Raw genomic sequence first — 19,438 nt, 5'->3', positions numbered from 1 at the left:
TATCTAGACTAGCCGACTTCGGTTTTAATGTTCTATTCACTGAAGTAGACTTCCAAGTGTTTCGAAGAGATAATCATAAAATGGTCTTTACCGGTATTCGTAGAGGTGATCTATACATTGTTGATTTCACTAAGAGAGCTCAACCTTGAACTTGCTTAATTGCTAAATCTTCTAAAGGTTGGTTATGGCATAGAAGGTTAGGTCATGTGGGCATGCGAAATCTTGATAAGCTTATTAAAGAAGATCATATCCTTGGTGTTAAAGATGTTGTATTTGCAAGGATAGACTTTGTAGTGCTTGTCAAATAGGAAAACAAGTTGGAGGAAGTCATCCCATGAAGAACATCATGACCACAAGAAGACCGCTTGAGCTACTTCACATGGATCTTTTTGGTCCCAATGCCTACAAGAGCCTCGGTGGTAACTCGTTGAGATTGGTCATTGTTGATGACTTTTCAAGATTTACGTGGGTGTTCTTTCTTGATGATAAATCGTAGGTCCAAAAGATCTTCAAGACTTCGCTAGGAAGGGCCAAAACAAATTTGAAGTGAAGATCAAGAAGGTTCGGAGCGACAACGGAACGGAGTTCAAGAACGCCAATGTGGATACCTTTCTTAACGAAGAAGGGATTTCACATGAGTTCTCGACTACGTACACACCTCAACAAAATGGAGTTGTTGAGAGGAAGAACCTAACACTTATCGAGATGGCAAGAACGATGCTTGATGAATACAAGACGCCAAGATACTTTTGGGCGGAAGCGGTTGAGACAACTTGTCATGCAACAAATCGACTATATCTTCAGAAGCTTCTCGGCAAGAAGGCATACGAGCTTCTCACCGGTAACAAACCCCAAGTTGGATACTTTCGAGTATTTGGCTCAAAGTGTTACATTCTTGATAAGCATCGTTGTTCGAAATTTGCTCCTAAATCTCATGAAGGTTTCCTACTCAGTTATGGCTCAAACTCTCACACTTACCGTGTCTACAACAATTTCACCCGAAAGGTTGAAGAGACGGTAGATATGAAGTTTGATTAATCTAACGGTTCACAAGTAGAGCAATTGCCAATTGATGTAGGAGACAAAGATCCTTTGGAAGCAATCCAAGACTTGTCTAGTGGCAAGATTCGCCCAACGGAGGTGAAGGAGAGTACCTCATCCGTTCAAGTGGAAGCCTCAACTTCACGACAAGGTGAATCACAAGTTGACTTGGAGGCACACATCAAGATGAAGGAAACGAGGAAGTACAACAAGATGAACCTCATTGACCTCCTTCTCCACCTCCATAAGAGAACAACAACGCCAACAACAATGAAGAAGGACAAGAGGAAGAAGAACACAATGAAGAGGATGTTCCACCCCGACCCAAACAAAAGCTCTCACGAGTTAGAGCAAGAGTCTCAAGAGATCATCCCGTCGAACAAATCTTCGATGACATTCAAACCGGGAGAATTACTCGCTCTAAAACTCGTTTAGCTAACTTTTGTGAACATTACTCATTCATTTCTAGTATTGAACCTATGAAGGTTGAAGAAGCTCTTGATGATCCGGATTGGATAATAGCTATGCATGAAGAGCTACACAACTTTGAGAGAAACCAAGTATGGACTTTGGTTGAGAAGCCCGACAACAACCACAACATCATCGGTACCAAATGGGTGTTTCGGAATAAGCAAGATGAGGATGGACAAGTTGTACGCAACAAGGCCCGTCTCGTCGCCCAAGGCTACACTCAAGTTGAAGGTATGGATTATGGTGATACATACGCCCCCGTTGCTAGACTTGAGTCCATACGCATCTACTTGCTTATGCCAATCATCATGATATTACTTTATACCAAATGGACATTAAAAGTGCTTTTCTAAATGGTGAAATTGAGGAAGAAGTCTATGTTGGACAACCCCCGGGCTTTGTTAATCCCAAGAAACCCGATCATGTTTACAAACTTCACAAAGCTCTTTATGGTCTTAAACAAGCTCCTAGAGCATGGTATAAATGCTTGACCAAGTTTCTTATTGAAAAAGGCTTTGAAATTGGGAAAATTGATTCTACACTTTTTACTAAAAGGGTTAATGGTGAATTATTTGTGTGCCAAATTTATGTGGACGATATCATATTTGGTTCGACTAACACTACAGGAATCAGCTACTTTGTCGTCTGCTTTTTGAAGCGGACGGCAAAGGGGCCTTTGCTATCAGCGGCTAACGGCAAAGAAAGCCGACGGCAATAAATGCGCTGTTAGTCCGTTAGGCGGCTAACGGCAGCCTTTGCCGTCCGCCGCTGACGGCAAAGAGCATCCGGCCTTTGCCGTCCGCCGAATGACGTCAGCTGGACGTCACTGCGGGACAAGCCTTTGCCGTCTGCCACTGTAGGCAAAGCCTTTGCCGTCCGCCGCTGTAGGCAAACTGACCAAATGGGTCAGCTCCCAGGGAGCACAGGTGGCCGCCGCGTGGCTTCTTTGCCATCCGCGGCAGACGACAAAGGAGCCATTGCCATCAGCGGCTGACGGCAAAGGTGCCTCTTTTTCTGTTTTTTTAAATCCAGCAATTTTCACAGCAAATATATGACATACATATATATATATATATCACATGGCTATTTAACAGCAAACATATGACATATCTAGCACATAAGTTTCATCGTGCATACATATATAGTTCCATCCATTCATACATAGCAAGTTGCACATACACATTGTTCCATCCATACATATTACAATGCAAAGTTTCATCAAGATAGCAAGTTCCATCATAGCAAGCTAGAAGAATACTAGAGGAGAATGAAAGAAAAAACAAGCACTCCATCATAGAAAGCTAGCTTCCGTGAAGTGAATGAAATCTGCAAAATGGAAAATAAGAAAGTTAGAAAAAGGTGACTAGAAGAAGAAGAAGTATATGCCATTTATGAGCTAACTTAGGTGAAATGGGTCATTTATGAGCTAACTTTGTTGAAATGGATCGTTTATGAGCTAACCTAGGTGAAATAGATCGTTTATGAGCTAACTTAGGTATAATGCATCATTTTAGAGCTAACCTAGGTAAGATGGGTCATTTTGGAGCTAACCTAGGTGAAATGGATCGTTTTTTAGCTAAGTTAGGTGAAATGGATCGTTTATGAGCTAACCTAGGTGAAATAGATCTTTTATGAGATAACTTAGGTAAAATGCATCATTTTAGAGCTAACCTAGGTGTGATGGTCATTTTGGAGCTAAACTAGGTAAAATGGATCGTTTGTGAGCTAACCTAGGTGAAATGGATCGTTTATGAACTAATCTAGGTAAAATGGGTCATTTTAGAGCTAACTTGGGTAAAATGCATCATTTTGGAGCTAACCTAGGTAAGATGGGTCATTTTGGAGCTAACCTAGGTAAAATGGGTCATTTTAGAGCTAACATAGGTAAAATGGATCATTTTGGAGCTAGTCTAGGTAAAATGGGTCATTTTAGAGCAAACTTGGGTAAAATGGATCATTTATGAGCTAACTAGCTAACTTAGGTAAAATGGATTGTTTATGAGCTAACTAAGCTAATTATGCCATTTTTGACATAAGTAAGCTAAGTACATGTCATTATTGAGCAAACCTAGTTAACTAAGCATATTAAAGCTAACTTAGGTCATTTTGGAGGAAACAAAGCTAAGTATAGATCGTTTTAGAGCTAACTTAGGTAAAATGGATGGTTTTGGAGGTCAGTAAGCTTATTAAGTCATTTTGGAGGAAAAGAAGCTAACTCTAGGTCATTGTGGTAAGCATATTGGAGGAAATAAGGCTAAGTCTAGGTCTTTATGCATTTGTTAAGCAAAACACTAGAGAAACTTACCATGATCATGGAGGTGTAGGAGCGGGATGGCTCATGCCGGTAGCTGGAGAAGGATCGTGTGATGCTTGTCTGGAGTTACGCTGCACCAAAGATCATTTCCAATGTTTCGTTAGCATGATGACACTCAAATGTTAAGACTATCAAGTAATGTCCATTCAAATTAAACTCACCGTGGTCCCAGGAGCAATCACTGGCATCGGCAGAGCGGTCTGACCGGTCTTCTCGCACACAGACTACACATTTGGTTTTGACGACTCAGTCATACTAGTTAGTAATGAGACAAACACTACATGAATGTTTTGGCTAATCTGCAGAAGAAACTTACCACAAGGAGCTCGTACATGGCCCTTTCCTGCATGTCATTCCGTGCCCTCTCCTCCTCCAACATCTTTGTCGTCCTCTCCTCCAACTCCCGCTGCCTCTCCGCCGCCTCCGCCAGAAGTTTCTCCGTTCTATCTCTCTCACTCTGTATAGCAGCCTACAACACCACTCCTCGTTACCATTTGTAATCATTGATGGAAGCACACACAATATGTAATGGAGAAAGATAGCTGAGTACGTATAACTAACCTTGATGGTGAGTTGGACTGGCTGTTCACGAGGCCTTATCTCAGGAGCGGAGCTCGACTGGCGCGCCTTGATCTCCGGGAAAGTGCTAGGACAACGGATAAGTCCATCTCCAATGGCTATGGAGCCATGGGACCTCCCGCCACTAGATATCATCACCAGCTCTGGATCAATGGGACCCTGGCTCGGGTTAAAGTCCTCCCCTTTCCTCGCCTTCCCCTCATCTCTATATTTCACGAGCTTGTCGTGGGAGGAGATGTTGGTGAAGTTGTTTGCATCATCGAGGTCAGACGGAGAGAATGCCTTGACTTTCTTGAAAGAGGCAGTGTGGGCCATGGCATACAGGTCGTACACCTCTGGCACCTTATCCGCCTTATTGTAGCGTGCCTGAAAGAGAGAAACAAAGTAAATTAGTAATTAAAGGGCTCAAGCTAGCATGATGAATGAATTGCATGAATCATGAAGCAAACCACATACCCAGTTCCGCCCGAATTGATATAAGTTGGAGCTGCCTTGATGGTGTGGCACACCTTCCATTTGGGCACGTTTGTCCTTGGCCTCGTTGTGGAGGGCTAGCCATTCTTTTGAGCACCACTCATTGACCAACACCTCCCAACAATCCATCCGATCTGCACACCATCTCGGAGGCGCCTAAGTTAGCAAATAGAAACTGGAGCGCTACGGCTATGAATTACTAAATGAAGGAAGTAAGTACAAGGCCTTAAGAATTACCTTCCTGTACTGCTCCTTACTCAGGAACTTCTCGCGACACGCCGGCTTGGTCTTCTTGATACCACGCAAGGCGTAGTAGTCTCGAACAGCCTGCACCCGAGCCTCGTGCCGTAAGTTCTGTAGTAGGCGCTTGCAGACGTTATCGATAACATTTGCCGCGTCCTCCTCGTATCCCTCCTCACACCTGTAGAATGTCTGCAATCAAATGAGACAATATTGATTAGTACAATTAATAACTAGCTAGTTGAAGATATTTAATTGTGTAAAGGAGAAATTACCCAGAACTTTCTGATCACCACGTCTGCCCTCGTCTTGCACAAGACACCGTCGATAATCTCACCCGGCGGGGCCGAGGCAGCCAAGTAGTGCTCCCAGCTCAATCCAAGCTCTGGAAGCCGGCCCTCGCCAGGCAACGTGACAAACCCCGGGAAGTTTTGCCGACAAAGAACTCCAAGGACGGAGTTGGGCCGGCGGACACTATGATGGTGGTCCCAACCCCTACAGCATGACAAGGCCAACGCATTAGATATTTGAAGAAATGTGAATGCAGAAGGTACAAAAAGATTAAATGCACTTACCTCTCCCCATCAGGGAAAGTCAACCACCTCTGCTCGCGGGTCGCCGGCACGGACGGGAGCCGTGTACAACCACGTTGGTAGATGGTGCCCCCTCCTCCTCAATATCAGTCGGCTCCTCGCCATCATCAGCATGGCCACTCGGCCCCTCAGGCTCATCCGGCCAGGTACCCCATCCAGACGTGTGCTCCTCCGGGGTCTCGTGGGCCGAAGGCCCATCGACCCAAGGCTCGTGGGCCGAAGGCCCGTCGACCCGAGGCTCGTGGGCCGAAGGCTCGTGGACCGGAGTCCGTGTAGCCTCCTCCTCGGGCGAGTCCACCCTAGCAGACACGTTCTCGGGTGAAACAGCTGGGGGTGGCGGCGAGGAAGGCGCCCTAGCAGTCACCCTACCTCCTCTCCCGCGACCACGTGCTCCAACTCCTCTCTTCTTCCCTCCCTTACCTCGTCCCCTGCTGGGCACCGCTGTCGACGAAGAAGGGCTCGGCGGTGTCGCCATACTGTCCAGCAACGCTCGGCGGAGAGGTGCATGTGGAATGGAAGACCTCCCACCACACGCCGACGAAGAAGGGGCCTCGGAGCGCTCCCAACCAGCGCCCACCATCTTTCAACACCTGCCATGACAAAGAGTAAATGAAATTAGTACAACATAAAAAAATACCGACATGAATAATAATATGTATATCACTTAAGTGTATCATCATCAAGTACAACATAAAAAATTGAATACCTGACACTACTAATAATCTCAATCACTATCATCAATAAATGCATAATCATCATCATCACTATAATCAATGACGGGCTCATAGAGTTCAGTGGCATCAACATGTGGAAGGCCACCTTGACGTAATCGGTCAAGCATTGACAGGTCATCCGCAGCAGTAACCTCTTCTTGTTCCGGCTCTTCTTGTTCCTCCTCTGGGTTGATGTCGGATTCACTGTCGCTGTCTACTTCAATGTTTTGGGGTGAAGTATAGCGGTTCTTGAAACGCTTTTTGGAAAGACGTGTCTCTTGGAAGAATTCTCCTTCACATGTGTCTGGGTTAATGTGAGGTTCATAATCCTCTTCCTTTGGGGGAGATAGTCTAGCACGTGGCGGTACTTCATAAACGACATCCCAACCTTTCAGATTTGGATTAGTTTGGCAGGCCCATGGTAGATAGAATACTTGGGTCGCCTATTGAGCCGTAATATAGACATCAGGAACATCTAAATGGGTGCTTTGTTTGATTTCAACTAGCCCTATATGTTCATGAGTCCTTCTAGTCTCCTTCTGCTGAAACCAATAACATTTGAAGAGTACGACATTCGGTGGGTTGTCACCATAGAATAGAAGTTCATAAATTGCTTCAACTCTCCCATAATACTCGGTACCTCCTTCGCCGATAGCAGATACACAACAATTTGTAGACTTTCGGTCGGCCATAGATAGCTCTTTGCCATAGGTACGAAAGCGATACCCGTTGATGTAGTATTTGTCAAATGAATGGACCTTATAGTCAAAACCATTAGCGACTTGTCTCAATTCGGCGTCCATAGACTCTGAATTAGCCTACAAGTTTAATACGAAAGGATTGTTGCATTAGGCAGAAATTAGCGAATGAAATGAAATGGTCTAATAGAAATTACCGTTTGTTTGAACCAAGAGATGAAACCGGGATAGCCGCCTCCTTGCTTTGCGAGAAGCTCATACTCTTCGACGGAATCCTTTTGGATCACCGCTCCATACGAGAATATGGCGACGTATCGACTGTATGAAATATCCAGGAATAAGAACAGTTCAAAGGAAATAGAAGTTGCGAAACAATGTACCGAGAACTTACTCGATGTACAGCCGCACTTCTGTCGGGTTGTTGAAGATATACAACGTAATGGTCCGCCAATCTTCATTATCCAAAGATACTGGTTTCGAACCACTGGCTGGTGCGAGATTCCCTTTGAATAGGCTGAGGTTGGATCCACCCTTTTGAGGTTCGTCAGCATTGTACCAAGGCTTCGGATTATGCAAATGACGATTTTTGGCTTCGTAGTGTGCTGTCACGAAGTTTGCTGCCTCCTCAGTGATGAATGCCTCAGCCATCGATGCTTCAATTCTACGTTTATTTTTACATTTTTCTCGAAGCGTCTTCTGCATCCTCTCAGTTGGGTAGCACCAACGATTTTGCACGGGCCCCCCCAATCTTGCCTCGGTCGGGAGATGCAAAATAAAATGCTGCATTGGATTAAAGAAGCCCGGTGGAAAGATCTTCTCTAACTTGCAGATCAACTCCGGCGCCAACTCTTCCATTTCTTCTAGCACGCCAGGCGATAGTTCTTTCGCACAAAGAACATGGAAGAAATAGCTGAGTTCTGCCAGTACTAGCCATTCATCCTCAGGGATGAAGCCACGCAACATCACCGGCATTACCCGCTCAATCCATATGTGCCAATCATGACTCTTGAGACCAAATATCTTCAATTTATCAAGACTCACTCCCCTCTTTAGATTCGCTGCATACCCATCGGGGAACATCAACTGCATTTTCACCCACAAGATAATTTCCCTCATAGCTAGCCTTCCAAGATTGAACCATGCCTTTGGCTTCGTCCAGTTCTGCTTTCCTTTCGGTTCTTTCATGTTTTGTAACGGCCTATCACATAGCGCCTCCAGATCGACTCTAGCCTTAGTATTATCCTTTGACTTCCCATCTATGCCGAACAATGTACCAAAAAGTGCCTCGGCGATATTCTTCTCAGTGTGCATCACGTCGATGTTGTGTAGGCAAAGGAGGTCTTTGAAGTAAGGCAAATCCCATAAGCATGTCTTGTGAGTCCAGACGTGCTTAGAATTATACCCCTTGTAGTACCCTGGACGCTCTGGATCTGGCTCGAGAGCGTTTAACTAATCCAGGGTCTGTTGGCCTGTCAACGCAGGTGGTGCAGAGTTTTTGACAACTCTACCTCTGATGAAGTTCTTCTTGTCTTTCCTGAACTTATGGCGAGGATCCAGGAACTGTCTATGCATGTCGAAGCAAGAAAACTTGCGACCGGCCTGAAGCCAACGAAACTCAAGAGCTCCCTTGCATTTGGGGCACGGGAACCTTCCATGCACACACCAGCCAACGAATAGCGCATACGCCGGCAAGTCATGCGTCGAGTACATGTACCAGACACGCATTATGAAGTTCTGTTTGCTATAGGCATCGTATGTCTTGAACCCATTATCCCAGGCTTCTTGCAATTCGTCCTTAAGCGGCTGCATGTACACATTCATATTTTCCCCCGGATAGTTGGGCCCTGGAATTATCAACGTCAGGAAAATGTTCTTTCTTTGCATAATCTGTCCGGGGGGGAGATTGAGTGGAAAGACAAATACGGGCCAACAACTGTATTGGGATGCCGTCAGACCAAACACATGAACCCATCCATGCTGATGCCGACTCGAGGATGCCTCGGATCTGCCGCTTTGTCAGCATGTAATTCATCAAACTTTTTCCACGCAACACCATCCGATGTGTGTACGATCATCAGATTCCCATCTGCATCTAGTTCGGTTCTTTTGCCCGTTTTGTGCCATGTCATCTGTCTGGCCGTCTCTTCGACCATGAAAAGACGTTGAAGTCTTGGTACGATTGGCATATACCGAAGAACACTAACGGGGATTTTGGTCTGTGTCTTCTCACCCATACCGTTGTCTACCACAACATACCTGGAAGACTTGCAAATGGGACAATAGTTCAAGTCCGCATAGTCAAGCCTAAATAAGACACATCCTTTCTCACAGGCATGTATCTTCTCATAGGGCATCTTCAGTGCACGGAGGATTTTGTCCGACTGGTACAGGTTTGCAGGCATTACATGGCCTTTGGGTAGAAAGTGTCCAAATACTGTCATCATTGCGTCGTAGCATTCTCTGCCCAAGTTGAACTGAGCCTTCAGAGCCATTACTTGTGAGATGGCATCCAACTGACAAAGCTCAGTGTGCTCGTGGAGCGGACATTTTGAAGACTGCAACATTTCATTGAAGGCCTTTGCAGATTCCTCCATCTCCTCGTCCGAATCCCGAGCATCATCGAAGTCTTGCACCATGTTTTCCATCCCGGTACCATGCTCGTCGGTGCGACGAAGATCCACCTCAGCTCGGTCACGTTGGGCAGACTCACCATGATATGTCCACACCGTATAATCGGGCGTAAAACCACTCTTCTGCAGGTGTTTGCCCATTTCAGCCTCTGTCCTCTTTTCCCAATTGCCGCACCGTAAACAGGGGCACCAGGTTTTCCTCTGGCCATTTGCAAATGCGGCTTGCACAAACCCCTTGGTTTTTGTGAACCATTCAGTGCTCCATTTGTTCTGACCAGTGTGACCGGTGTACATCCACGCACGATCACTCATCTTGACTTTCAGAACTACTGGACACACAACAAATATATATATATATATATAATTCACCATGTATATATTCATCAGTTGATCTACTTTGTCAATTTTATTACATCCATGCAACCTACACTCTAATAGGTAATGATAGGTCCTAATCCCACCCGAGTATGTGTAGATTGGGTTCATTTTCCCATGCTATGCTCCGGATCCGACGCAAAATTTCGGCAGCACCTCCCCGCTGTTTTCCTGATACACGTCTCTGCAATAAACAGAGAGGATGTGTACCCGGAGAACAATAGGGGAGGCACTGACGAAATTTATGCGTCGGATCCGGAGCAAAGTATATGGGAAAACGAACCCAATCTACACATACTCGGGCTGTCCATGGATAGCGTTGGACAAAAAGAATCACGGTTATAAATATGCAAATGCATGCATATTTATAACTATAACGCTTTCGAACGGGAGACACATATTGGTTACGCATACTGATGATTCAAGACAGATATATAGCTAGCTATCAAGTTTCATCGGCACGAACACCGGAACAGAGCAAATAATTAAGGGGGGAGGAGGACATGTCATTTGTGCTCACCCACGAACGAAGGGGCAGAGCTCGTCAAACACACGGGGAGGTCGTCGAACACCAAACCTCGCAGCGATGAAACAACTGCACATTTAAATCTACCCGATCAACACAATTATATATGATGTTTTTCATAACAAAATCGAAAAATATATGACCTAACTCATAATTCACAAATATATGACCCCGTCGGCCTCTGGAAGGCCAAAGAGCACCATTTCGGGAGGTGTCAGGGGTCGGGGTGTCGTGTCGGTGTCGGGGTGCCGTGTCGGGGTCGGGGTGCTGTTTCAAGGTCGGGGTGTCGTGTCGGGGTTGGGGTGTCGGGGTGTGGTGTCGGGGTCAGGGTGTCGGGGTCAGGGGGTCGGGGTGTCGGGGTGTGGTGTCGGGGTCAGGGGGCCGGGGTGTCGTGTCGGGGTCGGGGTGTCGGGGTCGGGGTGTTTCCTTCTATCCTTCTTCTTCTTTCCTTTCTTCTTCTTCTTCTTTCCTTCTCTTCTTCTTCCCCTTCTACATATTCTTCTTTTCTTCTTCTTCTTTTTTCATATTTTTTCTACTTCTTTTAATAATATAACTAATTATCTAAAACCCATGCACTAAATCTAACACTAACACATATCTAGCACTAAATCTAACACTAACACTAACACATATCTAGACCTAAATCTAACACAAACAATTAAACAGCAAAAAAAGAAAAAATAGAAGAAAAAAACTCACGGAGCTCGGGGGTGGCGGTGGCGACGGGGGCGGCAGGGTGGCGGTGGCGACGGGGGTGGCAGGGCTCCGGGGCGGTGGAGCTCCGGGGGAGCCGGCAGGGAGGCGGGGCCGATGGGGCCGTGGCGGCGCCGGGATGGTGGGCGGGTGGTGGGGGCGGCGGGGCACCGGGGCAGTGGGATGGTGGGGCGGTGACGTGGTGGGGGCCGGGGCGGCGGGATGGTGGGGCGACGGGGCGTCGGCGGGTGGGGGCGGCGGGGTGGTGGGGCGACGGGGCAGGCTGCGGCGGGTGGCGGGGGCGGCGGCGGGTGGTGGGGGCGGCGCCGGGTGGGGGGCGGCGCCGGGCGGGGGGGGGGGGGGGGGGGTCGATCTGGTCGTCGGGAAGAGAAACAGAGAGGAAGGGGGTGGGGGGCTCGGCCGTTAGTTAGGTTAGTGAAGTTAGGTCTTTGCCGTCCGCTATTTTTCTGTCTTTGTCGTCCGCTAGCGGACGGCAAAGAGGCCCGCCGTTAAGTTTTATCTAATCAGCCCGTAAGTGGGGCCACCTCTCTCTTTGCCGTCAGCTAGCGGACGGCAAAGAACTGGCTGATGGCAAAATCCTTCTTTGCCATCAGCCAGTTCTTTGCCATCCGTTTTTTGTAAGCGGACGGCAAAGACCTTCTTTACCATCAGCTAGCAGACGGCAAATAAGCTAATTCCAGTAGTGTAACCCTCATTTTAGTGAAAAGTTTGGAAGGCTAATGTCGGAGAAGTTTGAGATGTCTATGATGAGTGAACTCAAATTCTTTCCGTTTGCAAATCAAGCAAACTAAGGAGGGTACCTTTGTCTCAAACAAAGTATACCAGGGACCTATTCAAGAAGTTCAACATGCAACAAAGCAAAGGTATGAAAGCACCCATGCCTACTAGTGGACATCTTGACTTGACTAAGGATGGCAAGCCGGTTGACCAAAAGGTTTGCCGCTCTATGATTGGTTCATTGTTATATCTATGTGCCTCCCGTCCCGATATTATGCTAAGTGTGTGCATGTGTGCATGATATCAAGCGGCCCCCAAAGAGTGTCATCTTAAGGCTGTGAAAAGGATAGTGAGATACTTAATTCATACACCAAACTTTGGCATTTGGTATCCTAAGAGGTCCTCTTTTGATCTTGTTGGCTATTCCGATTCGGACTATGCCGGTGACAAGGTTGATAGGAAGTCCACTTCGGGTACTTGTCAATTTCTTGGTAGATCTCTTGGTCTTGGTCCTCCAAGAAACAAAACTCGGTATCCTTATCTACCGCCAAAGTGAAATACATTGCTGCTGGATCATGTTGTGCTCAATTACTTTGGATGACCCAAACTCTTAAAGACTATGGGATACATGTGAAACATGTTCCGTTGCTTTGTGATAATGAAAGTGCTATTAAGATTGCTCATAATCCCGTGCAACATTCTCAAACTAAGCATATTGAAGTTCGTCATCATTTCATTCGTGATCATGTTGCTAATGGAGACATCAATCTTAAACATGTTCATACCGATAAGCAATTGGCAAATATTTTCACCAAACCGCTTGATGAGAAAGTATTTTGCCATTTGAGAGGTGAATTGAACATCATTGATGCCTCAAACTTGGAGTAGAAACTCCATTTGGATACATGCAAGGCATTCGCCTTTATGGACTAATCCTTGATATTTCTCTTATGATGATCATCATATGTCTTGGATCTATATATACTTGTACCCTTGCATGTTATCTAATCCTTGTACGTACTTGGATAAACTCAAATCTATGAGATTGCAAGCCACTCACATATTGAGCGATCTCTACATCACCAAGTTCCTATGATATGGTTGTTGATTACAAGGAAGCATGAACTCACTCAACATATCCTTTGACAATTTCTATATATCAAATTTCATTTGGTATCAAGTTTCTAACTGTCATTTTGGATACACAAGTGCTCTTTCCTTGCTAGACTAACCCATGTAGGAAGATGAATTTCAACTACAAATGGTGCTCCAAACTCTTGATGAACTACATTAACCTTGAGCATGCAACAAAAGTTCGGCTACATGATCAAGATCAACATCACAACCAAAGGTTTGATATTCCATCTTAGAGAAGCTTTGCTCCAAGTCATGAGTCAAAGCAACTCAAGAAGGTGTGAATACATCAAAATGCTTAAACAAAAAATGGTAACCCCATTTTGAGCTTAAACAATGAGTATGACCTATGATCAAGTGATCTCACTTGACTCATAAGTCAATATACTCTAACATAGGTGACTTTGCGCCGACCCCTTCTAGATGAAAGTTCTCTAGTACTTTGTGTTTTGCATATGTTTCTTGCTATTTGGTCACTTCACCTAGATCTCTTTTCTTTTGCCTTTTTTCTCTGTTCTTTTGTATTTAATTCATTGCAAATCCTTCAGTTAATTCCTTGCAAATTCTTGTGGAATTTCATTTGCCAAGTGAGCTGAGTTGACAAAACTTTCCTCTACATTGAACTCGGACGTACCGATTCAGCCTATTGGCTAGACCAAAGCACAAGGATTCCTTGTACATAGTTCATCGGTTCAACCGAAAAGGAGTACCTCGGTCTGACCGATGCGCACTCTCGCTGCTCTAATCACTCGGAGCTACCGATGAAAACCACTCAGTGTCACCGATTTCACTGCTGAGACAAATTTTTCCGTTGCATTTTTTACCTATTTCTTCTCCAGCTCCACTTAATGATTGTTATCCTCTACCTGCATCTCGAGCTACACGCTGCTTTGTAGTATCTCTCAAGACCAAACCTACTTGACTCAAATTCCTGAAGAACCCTTCTTGGAAATTGATGTCAAAGGGGGGAGAGAGAGAACATCAAGCTTAATCAAATGCTTAATCAAAGCTTATCAGAGAGAGAGAGCATCAAAGCCTCTTCTAAAAAGATGCACATTTAAAAACAGGAGAGAAGTCATATGTCTTTTTGAGGGGCAAGACATGTCAATATTTTGTTAATCTTAGCTATTGCAAACATTCGTGTTGCTTTGCACCATTTCCTGCTCTGAGTTTTCTTGCTTTGATTTTCTCTTACCATACCTTCTCCCATTATCCAATATCAGATTCAGGGGGAGAAAGAGTCCATTTCTAGGGAAGAACTTTTTTTGAAATTCATTGCATATCTTTAAATCTTTGGGGACATGTTTATACCTAAATGAAGTACTTAGTACTCACTCATTACATGTCATCCCAGTCTTGGTACTCTTGGGGTTTCCCGAAATTGCTTTAACTAGAATGTTCTTGTGGTTACCTAACCCTGTTTTTCTCAAGACCATCTCTTCCAAAGCTAGCTCAAGACCACAAGGTAAGTATATGCATCACGCTCATGTGCATGATGATCTCTGCTGATGTACATATTGTTTTCAAGAAGGATTCATGAACATGAAGGTACACTTCCTTTATCTACATCATTTGCTCTGATGCATATAGCCAAGATACATGTAACTCATTGCTTGCTCTGACATGCCTATGCATTCACATGTTCTTATATTCTATCTTCACATGATTGCATACATGTAGGGGGAGCCTATGCATGTTACATGTCTTTTCAAAGCTTTACTTGTTATCATGTATATCTTTAATCTAGAGATTTGATGTATGTTGTCATCAATTACCAAAAAGGGGGAGATTGAAAGCACAAGTGCTCCCTAGATGATTTTCGTAATTAATGTCAACATATCTCTTGTTGGACTAATACCTTTACCTAGTGTACATCAGATGAGTTCAACAATGGCATGGCAAGGACAAGAGGATGTGGAACCCCTTCAAAATGCTAAGGACAAAGATTGGCAAAAGCTCAAGACTCTTCATTTCATATTTTAGTGATCCAAGATCACATTGAGTCCATAGGAAAAGCCAATACTATTAAAAGGGGATGAGGTGTTGCTTAATGGTCTACTTGCTCAAGTGCTTAGTGATATTGCTCCAAAAACCCTCAACCACTTTCCCACTCCAAATATGTCCAAAACCCAAAGTCAAACTCAGCCCCATCGAAATGTTCCATCCGGCGCCACCGAGTTCATTTGACATAGCCACTGCCAAAACCCTAGACAGTTCGGTCACACCGATACGGATCTCGTTCTCACCGAGATGGTCTTGCATTCTCCCTGTGACATGTTGCACTCCTTCGGTCTCATCGAGTCAGTGCAATCGGCCACACCGAGATTGCTTGTCATTGGCTCTGTTGCTTATTACTTCACTTCGGTCTCACCGAGTTGAGGTAATCGGTCACACCGAGTTAATGTTTGCCCTAGCCCTAGCACATCGGTCACACCGAGTTTTTCCAGTCGGTCCCACCGAGATTCCTAACGTTCACATCTTGAACCGAATCGGTCTCACCGAGTTCTTCTATTCGGTCTGACCGAGATGGGTCAAATGTGTGTAACAGTTGAATTTTGTGTGGTGGTTATATATACCCCTCCACCCCATCTCCATTTGTAAGAGAGCCATCAGAACGTGCCTACACTTCCACTACTCATTTTCTGAGAGAGAACCACCTACTCATGTGTTGAGACCAAGACATTCCAATCCTACCTCAAGAATCTTGATCTCTAGCCTACCCCAAGTTGCTTTCCACTCAAATCATCTTTTCATCTTTGCCAAATCTGTGTGAGAGAGTTGAGTGTTGGGGAGACTATCATTTGAAGCACAAGAGCAAGGAGTTCATCATCAACACACCGCCTATTACCTTTTGGAGAGTGATGTCTTCTAAATTGGTTAGGTGTCGCTTGGGAGCCTCCGACAAGTTGTGGAGTTGAACCAAGAAGTTTGTAAGGGCAAGGAGATTGCCTACTTCGTGAAGATCTACCCGAGTGAGGCAAGTCCTTCGTGGGCAATGGCCATGGTGGGATAGGCAAGGTTGCTTCTTCGTGGGTGGAGCCCTCCGTAGACTCGCGCAACCGTTACCCTTCGTGGGTTGAAGTCTCCATTAACGTGGATGTACGATAGCACCACCTATCGGAACCACGCCAAAAATCTTCGTGTCTTCAATTGCGTTTGCAAACTCAAATCCCATCCCTTTACTTTATTGCAACTTGCATGCTTTACTTTTCGCTGCTCATATACTCTTGCCATGCTTGCTTGAAATGTATTATGAATGCTAAAACTTGTGCTAAAACTCTACCTCAACTTAAAGAAATTTAGAATTGCCACCTTTACTTGCTGAAGTGTCTAATCACCCCCCTCTAGACACCTCTTCTCGATCCTTTCAATCATCCACTTGTGACCTGGATGACGGAGCCGACGACGCCGATGGGGACGTGACCTTGCGTACGTTATCCACATCCGCCTGGGTGAGTCCAAACTGCTTGGTCAGGCTCTGTAGCTCCTGGGACACCTGGTTGTTGAAGGCCGTCTGCACCTCTGCGCACTTGTGGGCAAGCACCTTCTCTTCGTCGAAGCGGGAGAGCAGCGTCTCGATGAGCGCGGTGAGATTGGCTGTCTGCTCCCCCATGGTGGTGAGGAGCTGCCGCGTCTGAGCGGAAGGCTCGGAGGGCGCCGTGTCGCCTGCTCTAAGCGGATCGAACCCCATGTAGGATTTCATGCGCTTCACCGGAATGAATCGCACCTGCATCAATGGATGTTACCGATCTGGCCAAGGGAGTAGCGGTGCCGCGGCGCAAAAGAATTCTGGGCTCAGATCAAAGGCTCTGATTACCAATTGTGACGACCGATCGGTTGGATTTGATCGCACAAAGAGGAATTTGGGGACGAGGAGAGGAAGGCGACGAGCGGAGGTAGGAGAAAGGGGATGAGATTCAGATTGTGAGCGTTTATCTCGCTGATCTGTCTCACGAGATCCAGGTGTTTAATACATACACGCACCCCGGCCACAGCGGCCCACTGGGCTCAGCCCAAACTCATACTTGACCCTTTCTCCCTCAGAGTCCACTGCTCAGGATGGCCCATCTAAGAGATAACACCGTAGAAATCGCCTGAGGTACCCCAGAAGCTCCCATCAGAAACGCTCGTCAAGCGCAACTGGTTCGTCCGTCGTCGCGTACCGAATCTCCAACACCCCCCCCCCCCCCCCCCCCCCCCCGCGCGCGCCGCCGCAGCCACCGCCTCCGCCGTCGACGATGGGTCTCTGGGATGCCATGTACCGCGTGGTCATGCGCCGTAACGGCGTGTACGTCACCTTCGTCGTCGCCGGCGCCTTCGCTGGCGAGCGGGTAACCCCTCCCTTCCCCGATCCCCATCTTCAGATCTGCGCGTCCTCCTGCGCTGTTCGATTCGGCCTCGTAATCTCTTGGGTTTGATTTGGCTGCAGCTGGTGGACTACGGCGTCAACAAGGTCTGGGAGATGAACAACGTCGGGTAATATTCTCTCTCCAGGGCCTTCCCATCGTTTGTTCGTTTGACCTTTCGTGATCCGTGGGATACTAGATCTTGCATCTCCGATTCGGGTAGTACGGGACAGAGTCCACATTCTTATGATCAGAGACATGTTTCTCGTAATTTTGTTGGCTTTCAAGATCAAATAGGAATAATGCTGTGTGGTTATTGTTTCTCCTGCGAAATGAGGGCATTTCATACTTCTGTTGATTTACTTTATTTGAAGTGTGAGTTTCACCTGCAAGGATATCTAGTTTGTGTTTGATCTTTGCCGGATCAACCAAGCGGTTAAGAAAATTCAATTAGGTTTCTAATTTCTTCTGAAAATCGCATTGAAGGTTGTATGCTCTGCCAATTCTTCATTCCGAGGTCAGGGTTTTCTTATGTTCTTTGTGATCTTGTAACACTGAGCAAAAATGAGTATAGGTTGAGTAGGCACAGCATTTCATACTCGTTAAATGCATGATTTCTCTGCATGTGGATACTTATATGTTATTTTGCGTGTAAACTCTCCAATAATTTCTTGACAATGTGGAATGCCTTGGTGATACATTGTAAATAGCTAAATTCAGCTGACTATGTAATCGGGTATTGTGTGTAATGATCATATTTGATTGTAGGGCTTTTAATAGTGTCCTGGACCACATATCATATATATTCTTGTCACGTATGATTAACAATTTGGGTGAGAGGAATGCATATTCCATGCAGATATACATATCGTATAGCATATTGACTGACGATACATAATAGATGAGTTTGACTCACAAATGTATTCATAGCTTTTACAATCACCGAAGAACAACTATATTGATGCATATTCGCCATGTGTAGGCACAACATCCTTTGCACAGTTTTTTCGATTACCATATATGCTAACTAATCTTTCTTTTATGTCCTTGCATGCTCTTGTATGCTTGTTTCACACTCATGTAGTAGTAGAATATAAGAAGTTTTTTTAGTAACTAGTAACCTAACACAACATCATATTATACCAATTAGCAAACCTTCCGCAGTTCTCTCTTAAACTCCCGTTAGCCTATATTTCTTACTGTGAACTGCATCTTCTGATTCTGTGTACTTTCAATAGTTCATATGCGCACAGTCTCTTGTATATACTTCTACAATGCCGTGGAAACGAGTGCCTACACATTTTAGCTTAGCACAGGATGATGGTCTATCTTTTACAGAATACTTGTTGATTGTTGCTGTATTTTGGTTAAGCAACCTCATTGTTCACTCATTGAGTATGATTGTGCACAACTTTGTATTGCTCAATTAATGCATATGCTAAATGCTTCAAATGCTGAGGCCACATGGCTTATAATTCGTCATTCTTTGGAAATGCAGAAACGGTATCAAGACATATCAGTTCTGGGGCAAAGGCCGGTTGAGGAGTGAAGACATTGAAGCCCAGATTTCCCATGATCTTTTAAGTGAAATTAGGCACCTTATAAAGCTCCATGTTTTGGCATTTTCTTTTGGCACAATAATATTGTAAAACTCTCTTGCTGGGTGTTACTCACTCCCTTTGAGCACTATGGTACCAATCTGTTCCACAGTGAAGTGATTGCTATGTCTGGTCGCTCTGGAACCAGTTCAATACTATCCAAATTATGAATTGGACTTCTTTCTAATGTCTCATATGTAATTGGCATGCTGTTTCTCGTCTCTTTTGGACAAGCTAATGAATATTTGGTTGATATATACTCCCTCCGTCCTGAA

At 45.3% G+C, this 19,438-nt stretch overlaps 1 protein-coding gene across 1 annotated transcript; it reads left to right on the top strand.

Moving 5' to 3' along the window:
- The first annotated feature begins 17,304 nt into the window (after positions 1–17,304).
- Positions 17,305–19,350, top strand: LOC109778319 (cytochrome b-c1 complex subunit 9, mitochondrial). The gene is made up of 3 exons (XM_020336871.4): positions 17,305–17,550; positions 17,649–17,696; positions 19,064–19,350. The coding sequence occupies exons 1-3, from the start codon at positions 17,458–17,460 to the stop codon at positions 19,112–19,114; spliced, it is 192 nt and encodes a 63-aa protein (XP_020192460.1). The 5' UTR covers positions 17,305–17,457; the 3' UTR covers positions 19,115–19,350.
- The last annotated feature ends 88 nt before the right edge of the window (positions 19,351–19,438 follow it).

The sequence above is a fragment of the Aegilops tauschii genome, chromosome 1 (genome assembly GCF_002575655.3).
Source record: "Aegilops tauschii subsp. strangulata cultivar AL8/78 chromosome 1, Aet v6.0, whole genome shotgun sequence".
Taxonomy (NCBI): Eukaryota; Viridiplantae; Streptophyta; class Magnoliopsida; order Poales; family Poaceae; genus Aegilops; species Aegilops tauschii.
Note: the sequence above shows the minus strand (reverse complement) of the source record. Positions and strands in the feature narration are given on the sequence as shown.

Bases quoted from the DNA above. Each gene is read 5' to 3' on its own strand.
- LOC109778319 (XM_020336871.4), top strand. From the start codon at position 17,458: ATGGGTCTCTGGGATGCCATGTACCGCGTGGTCATGCGCCGTAACGGC. The intron at 17,551-17,648 runs GTAACCCCTCCC...ATTTGGCTGCAG, and splicing joins GCGCCTTCGCTGGCGAGCGG to CTGGTGGACTACGGCGTCAA. The intron at 17,697-19,063 runs TAATATTCTCTC...TTGGAAATGCAG, and splicing joins GGGAGATGAACAACGTCGGG to AAACGGTATCAAGACATATC.